Genomic DNA, 24,553 nt, shown 5'->3' with positions numbered 1-24,553 from the left:
AATTAGTTGATAGCAATGAGTGAATCTCTGCAGTCGTCCTTGCGACTAGGAGATCATACGTTTCTTTTGATGACGTGAGCCTGGTCGGCGTCTGAAGAAGCACTGTTTTCATTCTGCTTAAAGTATCAACTCGAATAGAAGTAATTTTCAAGTTAGGCCATGCCCTTGCCTCCCTGTCTGGAAAGGAGCTGGGGAACAATAAGCGTCCACAGCACATGACCTTCGCAGTCGTACTTACGAGATAAGGAACCCCGGGCAGTAGACTACAACATCTGCGATCCACAATTAGAACGTAACTCCCGTTATAGAGTCTTTTAAAGAATCGTTCTATCTCTGTTGCAGGTGCGCCTAGCTCGTGACATGAAAGGTTATTTGAGTTCCCTTCACAGGCTCCATGCAAACTAATTCCATTACACAGAAGTGTACCGCTTAGTGACATCGCACAATTATTGCCACTAAGAAACACTTTCTGTCCTTTATTACTGACACATGCATGTGAATAGGGCAAGTTCCATGTTGTCTTAATGTACCCTTTTCCCAATTTTTCGTACATGCCAGCCTGTATATATTTTTGGCAGTATTGAAACCTGAAAGTCGATATTGGAATATTAATTATACCATGTATTATCCATTCAATGACAGGTCGTTCTGACATTGTCAATGGTAATCTCTCGAGTTTCTCAATGCTCAGGATTGTATAATCAGCACCCTTCTGTGCCATACTGATTTGTTTATCAGTAAGGTTAAAGATATTGAATAGTGACGTTGTGTTGATTAAACGCCAAGGCACATAGCCTGAACGCAGGTTTTGTAACGTCCAGCCAAGCTGTACAATAGAACGCAATTGAGACTGACCGTGTTGTAACAACAGTAAGTCTTGCGATATTATGTCGATTGCTGAAGACACAATACTGTCCAATGAAAAAATTCTGGAGGACAGAGTCATTAACCCATTGTCCACTACAGAAAGCGATTTTTCCAAATTAATACGGTCAATTTCCCGTATACTTTCTGCTGTCTCAATTTGAGTTATCTTCCAGGCCTCGTTGTAAGCTGCATATATAGAGGCTGCTATGAAGCGTTTTTGACGCTGTTTGTGCGGTCCCATAATGAAATCACGCAAGTCAGCACCATCAGTAAGTAAAGTTAGGTGTTGCTTAATTTCTGTCAGTGTGGAAGTTTGTAGCCATTGAAGGCAGAGTTTTCCCACACTGTAGGTGGTGATTATCCCTGGGTGTTGTCTTTGGGAATATCTAGGGTCTGGCCTGGTCAATGTGTGAACCCCTGTGTTTTGTTCAGGAATCTGTCTTGACAGTTATTAGTATCTGTGGGCCAGATTAACCATTGTTTCCAATCAGGATTTGTTCTGTTTTGGTTTAATACATAGTTTACGTCTATCTCTTCATCTATAGAGTTATTGCTGTTCATAGTTGGCTTTGGAATAGACGGTTTATTTAAGTCTTTGATTTTGGCTAATCCAAGACAGGTAGTTTGTTGAATAGTGTCATTCAAGAATATAATTTGTTCTGGGATCATGCAGGCTCTAAACAATGATTCTATACCCTGAACTTGCCATTCTCTTGTACCCCAAACACTTTTTACTTCCACATTTTTGTCCCAATAATCAAAACCAAATGTATTCATCTGTTCAAAAAATGAGTCCGAATTTATCAATTTTGTGTTTGTAAGCATGGTTTTTGTTCCTGTCTTATTTGACAATTTAAAATAAAATGTTTCAGCTTTACTTGTATTGAACCCTGAAAAATATGAATATTTGTTATAAACGGTTCTTGAGCTTCCTTTTGGAGGGGTTGCACAATGTTCCCATTGATTATAATTTAAAACATTTCTAGGTTGTGCAGATTTATGTAGAAAATGGTTACCATAGTGGTTGTAGCAGTACATACTATCATAATTAGACGAACCCTGCAAATAATCATGTTTGGTAAATTTAGCAGACATCACTAGGTCAGACATCATGTCATTAATACTTTCAAAGTCCCAATCATCAGTAAATGAGTTTGGTTTTACAAAGTCACTCAACGAGATCTTGATTTGGTGTGGATATTTGAGGATTTCAACCGGACCATAAATTTCATAGTCAGTATTGTCCCATGCTACCCCACCCGGTATAGGATTGGCTGTGAAGTTGACTGAAGAAAGTTCTCTTTTCTCGACGTGTGAAGACGTGTGTGGCTTGAGGATCAGGTTGATTTTCTGGCTTGCTGTGTCCATTTTTGCATATTTTCCCTCAATGAAGCGTCCCAAACATAGTACCATGATGAGCCAAAGTATGAGGATAAATACACCAAAGGACACCCAAAATTCAATCCATGGAGAAATCAGATAGGTTTCTTTCAGTTGTTTCAAAAGTTCCTTAGCTTTGTCTTTAAGGGTTTTTGTTGATGGCTGTGTCTTTGATTCACTGAGGTCTTCAGAGGAATCATTGAAGTTTATGAAGTAGCCGGATGCCGTTCTGTCTATTGTTCCAATTGCTTCAGGATTACTGTTTCTTGCAGCTTCAGCATATTCATTTGTTACTTCATTGTAGGTTGGTGTGTCTCTACTAAATGTTTTTATTTGGGTTTTCAGAGGGGTGAGGTCCATTGCATTGTTGCATAGTCCTTGTTGTTGTTCTGTAGGCGTTTCGAATGTGATTAGCCTTTTAGTTAGCACCTCTGTACTTGTAGCAAACCTTGGTGTTCTACTACTTATCGGGAGTCCACTTGGCCTACTGTTTGTTATCGGCCACATGATTGTGGTTTTACCAGGTCGATGGATACAACTCGGTTCTCCTTTTTACCAGCAAGCGGCGGTAGTACAACTGATCTTGTCCCGTTGATGGACAAGACAGGAACTGCTTTTCTGTAAGAAGGCCCAAATTCCTTCTTTACCGCGATCTTTTCTCTGACTAGATCCCCCGACTTTTGGAATCCAGACAGGTCTTGCTGGGACAGGTGGTGGTTCTTCAGTGGTTGTTGGCTGCTGTTTCAACTTTATGTTGCTCAGGTCTTTTCTTGTTTCGTTTAAGTCCTGCAAAATAGCCAAACGGTCTTTGATATCAAAGCCTTTTTCTTTCACCACTGAAGTCTGACTGTCAAGATCTAAGACTAACATCCTAGTTCCAAACAACAATTCGTACGGACTGAATCCCTTCAGAGAATTTCTTGGCAAGTTGTTTAGACTACGTTGGACACTTATTAGATGTTTGACCCACCCAGCTCCCGAACCTAATACCTTAGCTGTTATATATTGCTTTATTTCACGGTTTTTTCTTTCAACAATTCCGTTTCCCTCGGGATGAAATGGACAAGAATACCGCAATGCAATGCCCATGCTGGTCATGGCCTCCTTATAAGCCCTAGAGCTAAAAGCAGTACCCTGGTCAGAATGTAGCATGCCAATTGCGTATGTGCCGATAAAGACTCGCAAATCTTTTATAACAGTTCTGGCGTCAGCCGATCGCTGGGGCCACATCCATATGAATCTCGTGCATGAATCCACTGCGACCAAGATATATTTATAGTTACCATCCCTTTGTAAGGGACCACAGTGGTCCAGGTAAACACAGGCTAATGGTTTATCCGAGATTAGAAGGGGCGTCTGCGCTGGTCGTCTCACTGTTGATACTTTCATTCTTTGACATATTTCACATTCTAGAACATAGTTCCTGGTTTGTCTTCTCATTTGTGGCCACCAGTATCTCTGTTTTAATAACGAAACTGTGGCTGAGACGCCAGCATGTATAGAAGCAAGTCCTTCGTGTGCCGCTATGATGAGTCCTGACCTATGTTCCATGTTTGGAATTACTCTATCCCCCACTCCAGGGATTCGAGCAAATGGAACATTATTCGCATCAGTTATGTATGAGTACTTTACTGGAAAGCCTTTCGGGTGTGTTTCTATCGCATCTTTTACTGTAGCGCTGACAGCCTGTAATATATCTCTGTCTATTTTTGTTTTTGACCGGGTGATGGCAGCTACGGAAGCCGTTTGCACAGCTGCCTTTGCGGCCTCATCAGCCAATGAATTCCCTGCAACGTGAACGCCATCACGTTGATGACTCAGTGTATGTATCACGTGAGTCTTTGGTAGTTCTTTCTGTAAAAGAACTACTTGTTCCCAGAGCATTTTATGCTTTATTGTGCCTCCTTTTGCATCCTTAAAACCATTCTGAAGCCAGATCTGTAAGTATTCATTGTAAGACTGAACGCAATAATACGAATCACACACTATGAGTGTGGGGAATTCCCGATCGGTATTTTCAAGCGCCATCTTGAATGCCAGTAGTTCTGCTCGCTGAGCTGTACAATCTCCTAGAGATTGTGTTTTAGTGACCGCTGGTTTGAATTTCCCATCGTGCCAGCGACCTTTTACAATCGCACACGCAGCACTGTAAGCTTGTTTACCCCCTACTGCGGGTTGTGCTGATCCGTCTGTATATATTATACAGCCGTAATGTTCTAGAGGCAGAATTTCGGTCGGCGGCGGACATTCGAATTCATATTGGAGAAACTCTTGTGTTTTTAAGTTAGGATCAAATTCGTATGCCACGTCTGTTGCAGCAAGAGAATTAGCCCATTGTATCCATCTCGGATGGAGCGCTTTAGCTTTCGGTATGCTTGCTTTCGTTACAGCCTCTAGGGCTGGTATCGGTGTAACGATTATTATTCGTTTACCTTGTGACAGGGCTCGTTCTTTTGCTATAGCTGTCTGTGTTGCAGTAAGAATTTTTTCCGTTGGGCTAAATTTCATTTCAGCTTTAGTGTACAAGTGTGATTTGAATGCAATTGGTACCTTTTCTCCCTCGTTAGAGGTCAGGTAAGTGAATCCGCATCTTCCTGGGATGACTCGAATCACAAGGTTGCGTGTGTTATCACGTGTTTCTAATTTTGTTTTAATTAACATATCTGTTTGTAAGGATCTCAGAATTTTTGTGTGTATTTGAGTCCAATTGTTTTTTTTAAAATCTGGTTTTATTAGATCATAAAGGGGTTTGACCCTTTCTGCGTAATTTGCAATGTATGTTCTTCCGAAATTTAGGAAGCCTAGAATTGACTGTAGGTTTTTTAGTGTTCTAAGTGCTTGGAGTACGGCACATTTCTCTAGGAAATTGTCAGCCAGGCTTTTGCCTTCACTTGATAATTCATATCCTAAGAACAGGACTGTTAGATGGGCAATTCTAGATTTTTTAAAGTTGAATTTGTAACCCTCTGCTGCGAACCCAAGTATTATGGTGTTCACTCTCTTCAAGTGAGTATCCAAGTCATCATCTGTTAGGTATATGTCGTCGACATAAGATAATGCTTCGTCATCATAGGTTTGTAGTAACTCTGTTACCCTCGCTGAGAATAATCCTGGGCTGTTCTTGTACCCCTGGGGTAACCGACAGAATTTTTTTTGAGCGCCATTTATTTAGAACGCTGATAAGTATCTGCTCTCTGGTGCTATATTTTGACAAAAGAATCCATTAGAGATGTCTAATGTTGTTTTATATTTTTTGCGCACTATGTTATTCATTAGTGCAGCACTATGCGAGTTTTGTACTGCAAAAGTTTTGCCACATGAGTTAAGGTGTCTGTAATCCAAAACTAGACGATATGAGTTGTCTGGTTTGGAGACAGGAAACAAAGGGTTGTTCATTTGTGAGGTGCAAGTTTCAATCACCCCCTGGTATTCTAGTTGATCTAGAATTTCTTTTACCTGTTTTTTAGCTTCTTGCTTGATTGGATACTGCCTTTGTGCAGTAGGTTGTGATTTTAACTGGATTTTGTGTGGAGGAGATTCCTCATCCCATCCCACATGATTTTTATATAAAGCAGGAGCTTGAGCTACTGCCCACTTTCTTGCAAGTGTATATTTTTTATGAATTGGAATATGATTTGAGAAGGCAGGCATAATTATTTCTTCGCCATGTGGGCACTCCCTGACAAACTCTGGTGGCCAATCTTTTTCAGCTAGAAGGATGTCATAGCCCTTGGAGAGATTATCCCAAAAAAGGCCCCTTATTTTTCTAGTCTTATCCCCTTCTTTTTCTAGTCTTATCCCCTTCTATACGTAAAGTTATTTCATATATTTTGTGAGGTTTGCTAACTCTGGTGTCTGCAGTTTCCACTTGAATGTATTCATTCGTGTCCACTGTCTCCAGATGATTCATAAGGACTTTGCGTGCTATGCTCACTTCTGCTGCGCTGTCTAGCATTGTCTGAGCCCACTCTCCGTTTTTCAGCTGTGTCCTCAGTATTCTCGGCATTGTTGAATACTTTAATGCTGGCTACCTTCTTCTTGGGAAACTGTAATTTTTTATTTGGATGAGCAGGTTCCTTGTCTTTGGACTTGACGTGCCCTTCCCTGGGTTCCGATCGTCCTCTTCTTTCCAAATTCTGCGAGGAAGTCTGAAAAGATCGAGAGGGACGTGTATCAAAATCTTGATATCTATCCGGTTTCTTTATGTTATCCCTATTTCTAAGGTTGTATCTTTTCACAGAGGGCTCCCTTTGGGGAGACTTGGGTCCTTGGTCCGGAGATCTTTCTCTCCGCCGAGGAGACCTTCCTCTGGACTGGAATCTTTTTTCTTTTGAATTGGATTGTTTGTTTCCATCCCAGTTCTTATTTTGACTGTTTAGATTATTTTTAATAAATATTTTTTCAGGACTTTCAATTAGTTGGGGCTTCACTGGTATTCCACCCAAACTATCTCTACCTAGTTCTTCATAGGATTTTTCTATAATTCTGGCAATTTCAGCTGGTTGGTCTGCTACATCTGTCTCTTTTAACCTCTGGCGGATCGCCACATTCGCTGTTTCTCCTTTTATGTTGGCTAGTAATATTGCCGAGACCTGCTTGAAGTCTTTTAGTAATTTCATACCAAGAGTTAAAGCGGGTTCTGGACCGTATTCGTCTTGAATTTGTTTTAGCACATCTGGTATTACTGACATCGATGGAACTCCATGTGTTTTTGTGTAAATGGAAGCAAAGACTGTACCCCAAGTGTCACAGTCCTCCACGTGTGGTGCGATTCCCATTGGAAGACAGATAGTCAGAATCCTGTGTTTATCCACAGGGGTGGTGTCTGGAAACACCGCCTCTATTTGGGTTATTTTTTGTGCTAACCAGAATGGTATTTGTTCCCGTTTAGCTGGTACTTTACCTAGGCAGGACTGTATGTTCTGTGGTGTAATTTTATTTGTGTTCCCCTGATGAGGGGTCAGCTGTGAATTTTTAATTGCTGGTTGGATTGTTGAAGTCCGCATTACATATTGGACTAGTTGTCTATATATTTTAATTAATTGTTTTAGTTGTACTCAAACATCTGCTGCAGACATTCTTTCGATGTCTGGATGTGGTGTGTATCCGGCTAGGACCGGCCACGTTCTACCTAGTGGACCGAGCCTGGTGATGTGATTATTATGTTTTAGGGCGCCATTAAACAAGAGCAGGTGCTCTTGGAATTTAAGTGGTACTTCTACTTCCTCGAAAGGAGTGTACTCATTAGGAGGTTCCTCTATTTTATAATAGTGGAACTCCTTCGTTACAGCATTTGCTGCTGGAAAGTTTATCCATGAATAGAATACCTCTGTCTGCCGATATTCGTGTGCCTCAATTACGAATATGACTGTACCACCTCTTGGTGTCAGTCCATTGTCTATAAGTTTTAACGTTATAGATCTTCTTATGTTGACCGGGATGAGTTTTATATCCGGGTCCGCTTCTTGCATAGTATTATCAGCTTCTATTAGTTCAGCTGCTAATCTAACTCTCTCTCTCTTTCATCATCACTGTCTACCATTTTACCGACAGGAAGGTTTTTCTGTTTGTTTGCAGATCAGGTTTCTTACGGAAACAAAGATTAGATGCACAATATTTTGGAACAGTGTATCCTTCAACGTTGACTAAACCAAGAACCATACATAGGAGTTTCCTCCTGCGAGGTTTGGCGGATATTACCTTTCACCCACTCCAGACGTCTTTGGAGTATTATGGGAAAAAAGGGTCTGAGTGAAAGAGCACGACTGAGTTACTCTAATGTCTTGCGTTAGTTTTATCGCCTTTCCAAACGTTGGGCGCCATGTAGTGTAGTTCCTATTATCCCAATAGGCTCTGCGCATTGGAATAATACCTTCAATGGTATAGGCCTAGACCAGACGTTAACTAGGTCTTCTATTGTCGATATTAGACTTAAAGTTTTGGGTTTGCCAGCTAGCTCAGAGTTCACTAGAAACTTTCTCGAATAGGCAAGGAGGAGTTGAACCTCCCTGGATAGACAAGAAGGGATTTAGTTTCTGACAACCATAGAACATGACAACTTTGCTCTCCCCTAATCAAGAGTGTATCTCTAGAGTCGTGTGAAAACAAAAGACAACTTATTTTACTCAGTCAGTACGTGCATTCTTAGTTTCACCAGTTTGTAGAGAAAAGGAAGAGACGGGCGTGTTCAATAAAAGATGTTATTTATTGATCAGTCTCTTTTCTCGTACAAGAAAAATGAATCGATATTATTGCAATACTTATGGTTAAGTAAAGTGCATACAATAAAAGCAGAAGTATAAAATAATACTGTAAAAACATTTATATGGTTTCTAAGCCATATGGTGGTTTAAAATGGATAAAATAGATATATACATATAAACATTTGACTAATCGTACTCAACTGGTGCTTCTAACTACGCCTACCCCAGTGTACCTGACCTAAGCCTAATACGTGGGCGGGGATAGAAAGTAGCAGTTTAAGTTAAGTCTGTTTTGCCAAGTGACTGATTCAAGAATTCTCTGCAAGGGGTTATTCAGTTCTGTACCTTGAATCTAGGATGGTTGAGGGATGGTATCTCTCATCTTTGGTCTCGATATTCCGGGCTGCCTGCAAGGGCTGCTCGGAAGCGCCGGAGCTGGATTTCTCGGCAGGAGAAAGGCAGCGTCTTGTTCTCAGCGCGTCAGGAAGGCGGGGCAGCGCCGGCGGGCTTCGCTCTCTGCTGGGCTTCGGCAAGTCTCGCTGCTTCGATCTCGTCACCACCGCGTGTGTTTGCTTAAGGCAATATCGGTAATATTTATACCTGTAAGGTGCCGAGATTGACGTAAGGATGGACATAGATACGTCAATAAGGATGTCATACGAACTGGTCGTTAGCACATTCTTTTGCTGAAGTTCTCTGAGAAATCAAAACAATGGCCGTAGGGTTTTTCCCAGGTTGTCATAGGTTTGATTTGTTTTGAGAACTCCGTATGCCTTATCAGGGGCTGGAGGAATATTGCTTGTCTAATTAGATGGCAAGCGTTATGACCTAATCAGATAACGCGTTCCTGTGCAGTGGTGGGGCTTAATCAGATAACGGTTTCTGCATCATGGGGTGGCTGATAGTTAACTTGTTAACCAGAACAGGGTCAGGAATAGGGGGATCGATACAGAACCTATAGGAATACATCACAAGACCAGTACTAGAAAACATACCCATATATGTATTAGTTTTCCACAATATACTTTCATCCTACGTACTATTGTTTAAGTGGTTTGTATTGGAACAAAAGGAGGAAGGTGGGAGGAAAAAATTGGCCAAAAACCATTATTATTTCTGTCATTTCCCTTCTTTCAAGCTAGTATGCACGTAGCCTATATGGGAAGATATATAAAGCATCTGTCCCATTAATATATGTCTATCTACTAAATATGTTCATCTTCAATATTATTAATAAAACCCAAATGTGGTAGTCTGGACCAGTCCTAAAATGGTTTATCATATACTTCTAAGCTGGTTGGCCTGCTTTCATATAGCGTTGTATAACACTTACACACACACTTATATATATCAGTCCTCGTTTCTTGGTTCTATTTTTCGAGGATGCTAGAAAGTTCACTTAGTTAGTGGTGATATGTACGTATTTACAAGTTATTTAGTGATACGTGAAAATCCACTTACGCGGTGGTTATACTTGTGTAATCCCCCAAGTGCGGACTGGTAGGCTTCGCAGCTAGCGCGGCGCCCACTTGACGTCGTCTTTTGTTTGTTAAAGTCCAGTGGCTGTAACCTAAAAAACATACGCTATACGCGATGCTTGAAAGATTGACTATTTAAACACCCCCATTATCCATATGGTCTAGCTTAATGCTATTCGCCTCCCCGGTTTAGTCCCATATCAAGCTCTCACCTACGCCCGGCGGGTACTGGTATTAAGCACAATTTTTCAACGAAAGTAGAAGCGGCCAAGCTCGACCAAAGTTGCCCCGCCAATTGTCAACGTTACGAAGGAGTACGGTAGCTGCAACAAAACATATTGCAGCTATAAGTAAAAATCGTAATTCGGTATAATTGGAACTTTGTTTTGAAAATTAATAGCGTTGCCATTCACCTTCGATCTAGTATGCGCTAACACGCTTCAGAAACTCACCTCCTCATACGGTCTCCAGCAATCAGTCAGTCTTGAGTGTTCTGAGAGTCACGCGGCAATCAGGGCAAAACAGCTGGATCTCCAACCGTTAGGTCTGCATCCAGATCAGCATCCAGGACTTTAAGCAAGACTACTAAAGCTTCCCAAGCCCTTGCTGCCTCCAAAGCTTTCTCGCTATTTGCTCAGTTAGCCAGCTGTACTGTAACGGTACCTTCACATTCCGCCTCTTTAAGGAGGTCAGCCTTCCATCTCTGAACACTCGGGCTCCTCTTGGATTTCCAATGTGCTGTAATGCCCCTTTTAGCCAAGAGTAGGCCCAAGTCCAAAAACTTACTTAGGATCTTGTTCTTAGATGTATGGGGGAACCAGTACAGCAGACAAAGGCCTATAGTGGGCTCTACTTCTCTCTCAGTAATGTCGCACAAGAAAGAAAGGTGCAATTCATGAGTGAAAAGTATGGAGCACAAACAATACCTTCTCTTCCTATTAAAAAAAGCAAAGCTCACAGTTCCCTATTTGTTTGTGGGTGATGGTCAGAAGCAGACAGTGGCTACAGGTGGATAAAGTTTGTAAGGGAAACAAGTGCCTGCAAGGTGTGTCATAGAAGCTTGGGGTAGGGAGTGCATGCGTATGCCAGGGGTGGGGCAATTTGGGGCAGCTAATCAAGGGACAGAGGATTAAACCATGTGGGATAACAGTCTGGTTGTCCGTGTCATCAGCTTGGATATAAATAACCTGTGCTGGAAATTATTGCTTGTTAATTGTAAAAAAAAGACTCACTATAAAATATTACTCCTAAAAATCAAAGCTAATCCATTTGTATTGTATTAATGAGGTATTCTTAATATTGTTATAACTGTTAAAAACACAAACTAGTCTTGGGTCTAGCAGCAGTGATTTAATTTGTAACCCCCTTCACGTCACCGGCCAAATCCAGTATTATTATCAAAGATGTATTATTTAGTCAGTATGAGTTATAATATTACAAAATGTATTAGTATAGTGTAGGGAGCAGGGTTCTGGCGATATAAACCACAGATGTAGTAGCTAATATTTGTTTTGTATAATTGTAGTTGTTACCTATTGAATCTCTGCCAAAAATCTGATCTTTGTAAACCTGTTTAAATTTGTTTTGCTGTGCCGTTCATTGTTGGTCAGATTGTTATTGGGGCTTACGAGTTAATTGTCTTCCTGTTTTTTTTTTTTTTTGCCCAAAAATATTTCATTTTTAGGAACATCATAAAAGATCCATACCCAAAGATACGTGGAATCTTCTTTTAGACTTCAGTACGATGATAGCAGACGACATGTCTAACTATGACGAAGAAGGTAGGATTTTTCCACTATCAGAATTTTTGTTTTGCACCCTGGGTTTTGAAAAGTATTAAAAGGATTCCAACTAAAATCATGTGTTTTTATGTTTGTTTTACATTCAAAGTGCCTTGTTGCCAGTAATTTATCTGCATATATCTTATTTTCAAAAGTAATACAGTTTGAGATCTGCTGTAATGTGCGATCAAGGAAGGTAGAGGTTTGCTATCAGCATATACTGCATCTTATGGCATTTGTTTGTTTTGCATGGACCCAAGCAAGTTAATACTTTAGGTATGTCGTTGAATCAGTAATAGTTGCAGCTGATTCATTTGTGGAAGAATATAATTGGAGCCATATTTGAATAAGACCTGTGGAATCTGAGGCCTGGTCAACCAAGTTGCAGGAAAATATCTATGCAGCAAGATCCTTATTAAAACCGGCCATAGCTTTCTGTGTGGAAACATTTCTAGTTGCCAATACTGCCTTGTAGTGTTTTCATACCAATTTGACTTTGGAAGCTGAAGTGTGGGCACCATCCATATGTCCATGGGCTCACTTTCCTTTCCCTCCAAGTTTGGGACTTGCTTAGTACCTTGTGGGGCTGCACTATGCAGCAGATCAATGGCCATGGTCTGGAACAGAGTTGGTGTGCTACCTGGGTACTGCAAGAGATGGCAACCATGTCATGTATGGTGCCAGACTGAATGACCATGTAGTTTGGCACTGGGCACTCTAGCACTGTTTGGGGAGTGTCAGGCATGATTGTGGCACTGTCATTAAGCTCCATGGGCTGCTGCACACTTGGCCCAGCCCTCAGTAGTTCTGTGAGAGAGCTAGTTGCAGGCCCTATGATGTTCAATATCTTCTAGAAACCTTGAATTTAAGGTTTGGGATGGTGAGACCGGTTTGGTAAATTGATATGGTGTAGATTGGGAGAGGCAACCACAGCTTTGCTGATCAAATTACAAAAAAGAAATAAGTACAGCAGTACCCTGGCCTTTACAAATTCGTCCTTTTTGTTTACAGCATTTTACCTGGATGCCTGGAATACTAACTAGACCATTGTTTTAAAATACCCAGGAAAACTCCTGTGATATCAAGTGAGAAATAATGAAAAAATCCCCTTTCTGCCATATGTTATCTGTCCCTAGCAGCATAACACTGGATCAGATACCGGATGCAGTAATACACTCCCTGCACATAAGGACAGCTCGTGAGCAGGAAAAATAAAGATCGAAATCAAAAGATTTCTGTGTGCTTCATTGGAGGAAAGCGAGGAACCAGTCTCCTCCCATGATAAGTGTGGTCCAGGCACTAATTATAGGACTTTTTTTTGTGGGTGGTGCAGGCTACCATAAAATAGAGAAATAAAGAAAATTGTTATAAGGACAGAAACAAGTGGGAGAGAGAGACTCATAACTTTTACCATTCTGCATTAGAGCTGAGAAGGTGCAGAGGGTGTTGTGAAAAGAGGATACCTTGAATTCACATACTATGAACTATTAGAGGTAATGGTAAGACAATGCTTGGCGTGTAGTTAAATGAACCAAATTAAAAGCTCAATCCCACCCAAAGGGTTATGCCATTTGGATCTTCTCAAAGATGCACAGTAAGGTACTAGTACTACTAGGAGTCATTCTTTGAAAAATTTCTTCTGACCCAATTTACTGATACGGCAGAACCATGAGATATTTATTACCATGTACAGAATGCTTCACACCCATTTACAAAAGCTCCTCCATGTATTCTGTCTCTTAGGCAGATGACTTAGGCAAGTGTTGAAGAGTAGCTGACCTACAACAGGTTTCTTTATTTGCAAATTAACATGGCAACACAGAGAAAATCTATGATCTTGAAGCTAGAAAAGTAGTTAGGGAGATGGGGAACAGACTCCCTCTACCAGGGTTGTAAATAGGGAGGAAGATAACCCATAGTCTGCGATCTTCAGTTTGAGTTTACATCTAGATTAATGCATCCCTACAGAGTTTTCAGATGCCACCAGTAGATTTTAATGGGTACTTAGTTAATACTTTTGTATATATGTAGGTCTGGATTTACGTATGGATCTGGTATTTGTATATTGCAAATGTCACTTAAATGCAGCACAGTGCTGTACAGCGTAAAAGCCAAGACCTAGTCACTGTGTGATTGTGTGGTTATTAGGTTTCTAAGAGCAAAAGTGCAGTGTTGCTGCATCATGATGTAGCATTATTTAATAAGGTATGCCTTCAGCAGTCTTCTAAATTGATGCAGGGGTGCGGTAGTTCATCAACTTACCGGGCGGGGGGAGTTGTTGGGGGTGATGTGGTCTTATTTATTCAGGCCCTTGATATGGTATGCTGCAGTAGATAGGATGTCAGCCAGGATAATGATCTGCCCACTCCTCAAACCAGTTCTGGGGCAGCTGTCCTCCCACTGGATTTTGTGCAAGCCTGACTAGGACAACAACTGCCGGGGGCTTTTCTACCTGTAAAATCGGACTCATCCCGCTGACCTTTGAGAAATCCAAGGTCCAAGAATACTGCCTGCCTCTGCCAAGGTAAACCTGAGAAATTAAATATGGAGGAAAGAACACTCAAAGTTCTGGACTCTCCTTTAGTACAGACTAGACCTATCCTTAAAAGATTAACTATATTACCCAGTGTAGTTGTGTTATAAAAAGGCTTTAGCACACCAGTCACTGAACTGATATATCCTCTCTTTCTGGGGGCTGAGCCCCGTTTACCTAACGGTACTCTCCCAGGTATCTTCAATATTACATCCAGGAAGTTTATTTAAGCTTTTTACTTGTCTGGTCTAAAATGAGTCTTAAGCAAAATCTATTGCTTATCTCTATGAAATTGCTGCAAAGCAACATGTGTCGATGATATACCAATAACTAAACACAACTATCCCTACTCTACTAAACTCCTGATACTACAACCCTTATACTATAGATATGTAGGCCATTTACTAACTGGTATGTTGCAGAGAAGGAAGCCGTGCAACAGACAACAACCACATTTTTACCTCTGATTTTCTGAGCTAAATGAAATATTAAGAACCGCCACTACAAATTGTAAAAGCCTTGAGGAAGTCCTGATGACCATATAAGGGCGAAACATGTCGGCTGTCAAAAATCATATACTGAATATAGTAACATCTTGGAAAAAATGATGAAAATCATAATCCGAAAACTTGAAGTATTCTTCATGTATCAATATTGAAGATGGAAAAAGATGCACTCATATACCTCAAACTATAGGTATGCATGTTTAATAATTGTTTTTAATGTTCAGTCCTAATATGTCCAATTCCTGGACAGTCTATATGTGTACCCACCAAAACTGCTGCTTTCTGTACGTTTGATAATGTTCTTTTGTTGCCCATAAAAAAATATGGTTTAAGAATAGGGCCGGGTTACCGGTAGATCAGGGCTGACTAGTGAAAGGAGTGGAGATGTTTAAGACTTCAGTGGATGGACAGTGAATTGGGCGGTGGAGAGCTCAAACACACTGCAGGTTCAGCACGAGAAAGCTGATGTAATTCCAGCTGCGAAGTAGAGCTGCACATTTGCATCAGGGGTGAGGTAGTGAAATTGAACATGTTCTAGAACACCACCGTAATCTAATGCACACACCAGGGTAGGAACAAGTGTTAACTAACTGAACATGTTTGTTTGGAAAGACTCCAGTCATGGTAAGGGAAGGGTTTGCTTTTCTATAAAGATAGACTAACAATTGGTAATATGCTTTTTAAAAACCTGATTCAATACAGAAGCATGCTCTAATCTGTGAGATCTTTTTGGCTGTACGATGCTTATGTACAAGATTAACATCTCTGGAACAGGAGTTGGAATTAAGTAAATACAATACATTTGCATCTTCGGCAAAACCTATCTGTGAAATGTGGCCCACGTTTTCTTAGCTTCCTTACTGCTCCAAACTTTGTTCTCAATTGGTTGCTATTGGGGGAGTGGGGGTGCTCGCTGAATTGGAGAGAAAAGCATGGATGTTACACAATAAAATTGTAAACTACATGATTAGGAAAAATAATGATTTTTTGATTTCTGAAGGTGTAATCGATATGCAGATGACAAGGTCCTTGAAATGGCAGATTTAAATTCTATTTACATCCGCTATACTTTATTCCATATACGCTGGGAAAATGTAATGGTGGAATTAGATCCGAACATCCACAAGTGTAAAGACAAGCAAACTTTGTGCACGTAATGGCACAGTTTACCTTTTGGTTTAATTTTGGAGCAGAACTTTCGATCTTCTAAGAAGTGCATAAGAAAGAAAGACTTCTGGATCCATGGTTATATGTATTGGGCATTTTCTTAAAATACAAAATAAAGGGTATGATTTAGAATACTATTATTGCTACTAGCAAAAAGATTGGTTGTGAACTGGAAGGATCCTCCAAATTTAAAGCTATGGAAAGGAAGTAATCAAATAGAATGAGATGTGTAAGAGCCTTCACAGTGGAACTGTATTCTTTTAATTTGTTGCATCTTTTTTCTTTTAAAAGTTTTATTCAGTTTCATAGCAACCTTGAAAGCACAATCAAGAATACAATAGATTTCATTATTTAAAAAAGAAAAGTTGAAAAGATCCACATAACAAGTTTTAAAAGATCATCAAATTGTGCAAACAAATGGCATTTAATACAAAAAACTTTTGAAGAACACACCAAAGGACTAGATAACGTATGTAAAAGATACAGTGTGGCTTTGTGCTAATAAAAAGAATATGATTTTACAACTGTCGGTACAGAATTACAATTAAGAGATGCATACTATTTACAAAAGAAAATAAAGTGCCCCAGAGTCTGAGTGAAAACCTCAAATCAGGGGCAAATTAGGATGGATGCTGAATCCTATTGACCAAGAGAAAAAGCACCTGATCGTGCCTAAACAAAATTTGTTAAGCAATTCTCTTTCCCACGAGTTTTTCTCCGGATCAATTTAGGTTTTCTCACCATACCAAATTTGAATCCTAAATAGTTCCCGATAATTACTTTTTTGTATCCTTCGTCGTTTCGTTTTGTCCTACAGAAAGACATAATTAATTCTTTGACTGTATCGGCGTCTCCCATAACAATCAAATGTGGGGAAGTAAATCCGTTAGGTCTAACCAGGACTTCTGTGATATTCTTGATATAACTTAACCATTCAGTTTTGTGGCACTGCTTGCAGGCTAGACAGTCAGTGATAACTGCGAAATAAATAAACTCAGTATCCACACATTGAAAACTAAGCTCTTTGTCTTTGGTAACAAGAAAAAGAAAAAAGGAGCTTAGTAGAAATGCCCAGAAAATTGAAAGAGCATCATGTACCTGGCAGTTTGGATTAGTGAGCGTGGCCTTCCAACCTCTCATATCAAGGCCTTGGTAACATCAGCCAAGGTGCTTACTTTTTCTTTCAGTGCCTTCTTCGAAATCTCTCTGCCCGAACCTGACAAATACGCAAAGTTATTGAATGCAAATAGATGCCTACATTGGCATATGGAGCATTTGTTTATTTAAATTGCATCACAAGTTGGCTTAACTAGGCTCAGTGCCAATGTTATAGGTGCTTATTCAACTTAGCTGCATGTTCTGCACAAGCACATTTCCTTTTGGAGTTTAATCTGGTTTGTGAAAACAATGCATTATACGCCAGCTTTTTATCTATGTCCTCCAAGCTTGCAATAGCTGACCAGTGATCACTAAATAAACTCTTGTGGAACATTAAACAGGATCCGAAATTGTACTCCTATAAGCTTATCCAGGTAGCCACAGACCATCTGAGCGACCGAGACCTCTTGAAGATTGCTCTGCCCCGAAAAGTCTCTCAAAATTGCTGATGAGTCATGCGAGGCGCTATTCAGCCCATGAGGACCTATGTTTCATTAATTCGAAGAAGCACGCTGACCTGAACCTTTGTATATTAAACAGTAATTCTTCTTGTGTACTTATCACTACCTATAAACTTTACAGTCTATTCTCAACTAATGTGTTGAGACTTGCCTTAACACCACTCAAAGCATATAAGTGCGGACACCTGACTGATACCTTGGATGTTTTATGTACCGGCTGTAGTTTTAATCCGGAGTCACTTTTACCTTTTATGTCATGCCTCTGCCCTTTGCTACCCTCACTTAGGCAACATTATCTTTTTCCAGTTTTCAGGCATTTGAGTATCTAGGCTTGCAATACAGCTGTATTTTCAATGTTTGAATGGTGACTCCTGCCAATTGAGGGCAAGATTTATTAAGTTCATGACAGTTGCCTCATCTTGCTTAAAAATGTCCCATCTTGAAAGCAAAGCTTTGAACCCAATGTTGTGCAAGTGTTCCTCCAAGATAGTCCAGGTGGCCCTACGGTTAATTGGGACTGACACTTCCTGCACTTTAACTTTGGTATACGCAGGATGACGGTCTTTTCTCCACTGGAGGCTGTTTTACATTTGCACTTGTTTTAGTCTCCCTACGATCTCCTGCAGCTGCTAGAATGAATGGGTTTTTTGGTGCGATTATTAATATTTATCATGCGATAATGTTATTTTTCTTGTGCTTGGTAATTTTTTTTATCAGCATGATAGTCGTTTGATATCTTTGTGCTCTTTTATCATTATGTTTGCTATGTTTTTTTAAAATTAATCGTGCAATCATAATAAGCTCAGAACTTGAATAAACTCCTCTGATTGAGCTAAAGGGTTCAGTATGCACCCCTCACCTCCATGAGGCATACATCATGAAAGAAATCACCCCTTTTTGACGAGCACGTAAAAAATCACAAGGGGTTCAGGTAGGCCCATGTACGACAAAATATCCCATAGCTTTGATCAGTTGACCCAGTCGAAAGCACTACTGAGATCCATAAAAGAGTTATGCGTTTTTTATTTTTTAGCTGTAGTATACTTTTTGATAATTAGGTGGAAGTTCAGATATTGCTATTTGGTTCCCAATCTTGCTCTATATCCAAATTGCACCATATTAATCACATTTTTCTTTTTAACCCAGGTCTCAATAATGCGCCCAACTATCTTAGCCTCTGAATCGATTAAAGCGATTTACATATAACACTTAAGGTCTTGTTTATTACCTTTTTTTATAAATAGGGACAATGATAGCTGCCTGCCATGAAGTTGAAATGCCGTTATTCACGGCAGTCTTCAAAACATTAGTTATGATTAGCCCTCAAAATTCGATGTTCGATTTATATAGGTCCATCGGTACCCCACCAGGACCTGAGGCCTTAAAAGATGGAGTAGCATTGATGTAATCAACAGCCTCTTTAAGTGGAAAAATTAATGTTTAGAGATTGTAGGGACATACCGCGTAGCGGCGCGCCATCCATACCAAAACAATAAATGTGGCTAAAGTGCTTCACCCAGTCATCTGCACTAATGCCATGTCCATTTGATGTATCTCGTCCACTTTTTTGGCATTTTCCAGAAAACACCAGAATCTTTGACTTTACAAGCCTTGGTGACGTTTTGCCAGGTTTCTTTCTTAATTTCTGCTTTCCGTTCCCTGATAGCTGACTCATAAGTGGCTCTAGCCCTGACGATATTAGCCTGATTTATGGGGAAGCCGTTCGGGGTAGAACGCAGCATATTAGCTATTCTAAATTTATTTGATACTTGGGGAAGCACTTTTTTTGATTGAGAAGGGACTTGGAAGATCTTTCTTAATTAAAGTATTGCATGAGTTACATAAATTGCTTTTTATGCTAAACCAACTAGGTAATAGGGGTATTCTATAATATACTTTGTTTGCTCCAAGTAGACCATCAAATGTAATTGCGGGGGTCAATGTGTTATGCAACTGATAATCTAGGGAGCAACCATAATGGATGTATATCTAGATATACATCTGGCATTCTTAGTTCGAGTTTTATTTGTTTTATCTTTTAAAAAGTAAAGATTTATCGTTGCACTATAAAACATTTACTTTACAATAATCTTTAAAATCATTTGGATAGCAACTGCTTCATTTTGTACAGTTATTTGTTTTTGTTTTTTTCTTCCAGGAGCATGGCCGGTTCTTATTGATGACTTTGTGGAATTTGCACGCCCTCAGATAGCAGGGACAAAAAGTACAACCGTGTAGCACTAAAGAACCTTGTAGAATGTACATAGCCTGTACAAAAATAAATACAACAGATAATTGAACAGTCAATTTATGCTGGCTGGATTGAACTGAAGAGCATTGAATCCTCTTAGTGAGGGTTGAGGCAAACCTTGCGGATGCATCTTAGACCATATCATATTTAACTCAACCAACATTGCTTTGGACTGTGACTCTTCCTTTAGGGCTGGACCTCCGACAGTCGTTTTCTAACATGGTGGATCTCATCTTATGTCTGTGGATCATCTTTGCTAATTTTCTCATAAGTTGTGGACGCTTCACCCTGATTTATTTTGAAGTTTTTCATTTTTTGGAATGAAGCACAAGGTGTCCTCATCAATGACAAATCAACATGTTTAACAAAAATACTCCAGAAATATTTGATTTGGTTACAGAGGCTTTACAGAGGGCTCTTCTGGAAATATTGACACTTGTTTTTGTTCTGATTAAAAGTCTTGGGTACATTTCAGTTTATTTCCAAATGTGGTTCACAAATATGATTATTATATTGCAGTAACCTATTACAAACAAGGATGCCATTGTTAATACAGCTCTGTGCCTATCATATTAATCATACACCGTTCAGATTCAGTTGTCTGCTCCATAATGAACTGTGAAAATGTGTTTACGTAAATTTTAATGTGCAGTGAAATCCAAGTTGTTAGTTGATAGTGAAGAGCAGTCACTTGAAAATACTAAAGTTATTTCTCTACTAATATTCCAGTGCCAGTGACTTAAAGAGAAACTGGAATTGTGTTTCTTATATCCACACAATGTTTTCAAATAAAAAATAATCCCTATATATAAGTAGATGAGAATTCTAATTGAAATTCAGTTTTAAAGTGGTGGCATGGCTTGTGCATCTATTGCCACTGACTCGGATATTAATTTGATTAAGTTGTTGCACAGTATTTTCTATTTCCGCAACACTATGCACTGAAATTTGCAATTGTATGACCTTAGAAGTTATATTTTTTTGTGCAGCAAGCTTGAAATGAAAGGAGGAAAAAACAGATTTCCTCCCAAATTATGTGGTTTTTACACTTTTTCTATTGTATGTATGTTAACATGGGCACATTTTACTTGTTAAGTTTTCTTGCTTGTGCATTTTATAGTTCTGGTTCTTTTTACCAGATACAACACAATTCTGGCTGGAAATATAGATACTGATTTTAGTTATTGAATTAAAATTAACAAAGGAGTATCACTTTCCTTGGCCAATATAAAAAAAAGAATGTTGACATGTTGATTTCCAGACTAACTGATGAACTTAGTGACATAAGTCATACCTCCTTGAAGACCACTAAAAAGTGTATATTTTATTTGACCCATTAGATTCTATTTCGAGCATGTTAATGAATAGATTACAAAGGTTCCCAATTCTATTTTTTTCAAATTGCAAGAGTCTGATCCTGCCGTCTTTAACCACGGCTCTCTACATTGATTGGTTAAGTAGAACAGGTTAAAATGGCCAATTCTAGAATCCAGCAAATACTTATTATTTAAATAAAATGTTCCGCTGATCCTTCCTATTAATAAGCACTTTAGTTTCCTCTGATGTTTTTTTTTTCTTTTCTTTTCCTCTAAATAGAACTCTAGTTGAGTGGGTTGAAGCACCAGTATGTGTGAGTGTTTTGGTTTAAAAAGAAAAAAAACCCTCATTTGGTTAACTATCAAACAACCCATTTCACAAAAAGTGGAGAAAAAAGTAAGACCTTTTCTATTGAAAAATTCCTTGTATCTTGAGTCTGCCATGCTTGTTGATAAGGGAATGGATTGTTACGTTGAACTGTGCTAACACTCACGGATTCCTATGTACACAAACGTCTGTGTACAAAGTAGGGAATACAAAGGACTCCATAGGTGGGGCAGAGTATTGGTAGGGCTTGGGAGGAGTTGTTAGCTTTCTCCCCACTCTTTTTAACACATGTATGTGTGTGCTAGTCTTATGCCTTGAGCTCTAAGTGTACAATTAAATACCTTGGTGCACAAAGGGAGACCTGTAGAACATCCTGGAATATCCAGTTGATGCTACTTTGTAGAGTGAGATTTGTTGATTACCTTACATTGATATTGCACAGAAATTCGCTCTGTGGGAGTGAACACGTAATCAGCCCTACACCGTTTCATACTTCGGGTAAATGACTCTTATCGGGCCGGGGCTGAAGCATTGTACATGTTGAACATAATGCAGGCAGTGCAGGAGCAAGTGTGTAATATAGACAACATTCACTCCCTAACTCTAGTTCCCTCGGCATGCTACTGTAATTCAAATCTGCAATACATGCTCATTTAAATAGAAATATCAGTTTGTCCCCATTTTAAACTGTGCTTGATTTCTTTTTCCCTGCACTACACTTACTGATCATTTGCAGATGAAAATAGGCTGACGGGCCGGGCCGATTGTGTGCAAAAGATCATAAAATGCTTCACAAAGCATTTTATGATCTCATTGATAAAAAGATCAAAGAGGGTTGTGTTTCAAAGGCCACTTTTTTTCTAATGCCTTTCTTTTATTATAAACTGGAAGGATACTTTACCACTTCTGGTTCGCTTGACTTCAGCCGGGGCAGAAAGCCCTCATTGGTAAAAGACGTACAGTACACCACAACTTTTTTCTGTATATTCAATGCTGTGTGGATCCAGGATTGTCAACCTGGCAAGGATGCCCATGCTAAGCAGAGGTCTAAATTTCAATTAAAAAGTGGCCTCTGGCTGTGAGCAATTTAATTTGATCTGTTATGTTGTGCAGAGTCCCCATACTCTTAGTGCAAAGTATAAATATTTGCTTAATAATTGAAAGTATATTACTCTCCGTGCACAAAATTGAGGCCTCCACTCTCAGGAACAAGAATGCTAATGACTTGCATGATGCAAAACAAGATTATCATTTGATACTTTACCTTGTTCACGAAACATTGAGCTAAACAACCTGTTCTCTTAAATATGTTTATTCATCAAAGCATTTCAGACATGGTTCATAATTTGGGTAGTTTAGGAAAGCAAAGTATTATTTGGGATCGCCGAGACATCAATAATTCACTAAAAAATGTGTAGCTGTTAGCTAACCAAGTTAATCTTTTATGAAGTTCTCTTCCAGTTCTAATTGCAAAAGTTGTGTTAAAAACCAGGATGTAACTTGAAGTGAATCATGCAAACGGATGCATATTCCTATTAATTCACACCCTACGTTCATCCGACTTATTTTCTGACAATAATTAACCAACCACATTCTTTAAACAAAAAATAAAGTATGGCTGCACGTGAATGAGATACTATTTTTTCCATTGGCCATGATCAATTTACTAAACATTACAAGCATTTTCTTTAGGGTCTTAGGCACAGTCTTGAATTGGGAAAATCTCTACAAATATGTCTTCAATAAATATGGAACTGTTGTTTTAGCTCTTGTAAACTTTGTTGTTTACCAAAACCAATTTCATCAGTGTCAACTCACGTTTTGTATTTCACGATCTGATTAGAAAGATTATTTTTGTCTAAACATTTAAAAATCCTTCAGTGCACACCCAAGCTACTGGAAATGGCTAGGCCAAATTAAAAAAAAAAACTGTTTTGCTGCTTTTACCTTCTTTTATATTCTTTCTGGGGTTTATTGTAAATATGAATGGTGACTTGAATTAAACCTCCTTTGCGATGTTTCCTCTGTACTAAAGGTTTTAAGTTGTTATACATTCTTATTATTTGAGATGAACTAGTGTAAGTTTGCCAGTTTGATTCGACATGAAGTCTAACTTCGATTTTTACTATAATGCAACTTTTTTCCTTTGCAAGTCTAGTACTGGTCAGTGGCCTATTGCCTTGATTATTTGAAAGCATTCTGTAAATTGAGAACTAGTGTCACTATCAGTTCGGTACTACATGTTATAATTACTGTGTAATTATAAAAATGTTATATGAAGACCATAAGTGAAGGGTAAAAGTTATTGTGACATGCTTGTAGCTTAAAGTTTTAACATAAAAGCAAGAGTAATTGACTGGTAGAAGATGAAATATTAATTTAACGTGGTGTGGTTTATTCTGCGGATAACGGCCTGGTTACAGGGAATATTTTGTGTTTATAAAGTGCTCAAATGTTTGGATGTGTGTTATTCACTTATTTATCTTTTCTTTGAGATTTCAAGCAAAATACACAGTCCACCTGGATTCATGAAAGTCCTTAGTATCCGTGGCCCTCTTAAGGGTTTTTATTTTTAAGCTGTACACAAAGGTGCAGGACATGTTTGCCAAATATCAAGAACGATGGGTGAATATATATATGTATAAATATATAAATAAAAAGTGGTTTGTATTCTGTGTTTGTTTGTTTTTTTAATAATAAAATGCGTACAAATTGAGGAGTGCCCAGGAAAGAAAATGCGTTTGATCAAGAAAATAATTAGTTCAATTCAATAATCACTTGCATATCTCTGGAAATCTAACTGTAATTTCCCTCAGATCCCTGTCATACTACCAAAAGAGGCAATAAAGTTTCAGTTCAATTTCCACGACTAAGCCTTTTCATGCAGTGTTTTAATGTGTATGCATATTTTATTTGGAGTTTTAAAAAAATAAAATGTATCTAAAATATACAACCTAAGCATACTTTTGTACTACAGTATCTCCCTTGACACACAAAGAAGTATTGTATTTGGACAAGCTCTCTTGTATTAATAGACATGTAATCCACAGTTGCTCAGTGGTACTCCATTAGATGGGTCTTGAGGATTTTTCAAAAATATGTGTATGTGTGTATATATATATAT

General features: G+C 39.0%; 1 protein-coding gene across 1 annotated transcript in view; it reads left to right on the top strand.

Annotated features, from left to right (window-relative positions):
- Positions 1–24,104, top strand: part of DCUN1D1 (defective in cullin neddylation 1 domain containing 1) — a 150,302-nt gene extending 126,198 nt beyond the window's left edge. Inside the window, exons 6-7 of the mRNA XM_078667031.1 lie at positions 11,613–11,709; positions 19,693–24,104. Coding sequence (XP_078523157.1) covers positions 11,613–11,709; positions 19,693–19,772 — 177 coding nt within the window. The 3' untranslated portion in view covers positions 19,773–24,104. The remainder of the gene's footprint in view (positions 1–11,612; positions 11,710–19,692) is intronic.
- Positions 24,105–24,553: the final 449 nt, after the last annotated feature.

This window comes from Lissotriton helveticus, chromosome 11 (assembly GCF_964261635.1).
Source record: "Lissotriton helveticus chromosome 11, aLisHel1.1, whole genome shotgun sequence".
NCBI lineage: Eukaryota > Metazoa > Chordata > Amphibia > Caudata > Salamandridae > Lissotriton > Lissotriton helveticus.
Note: the sequence above shows the minus strand (reverse complement) of the source record. Positions and strands in the feature narration are given on the sequence as shown.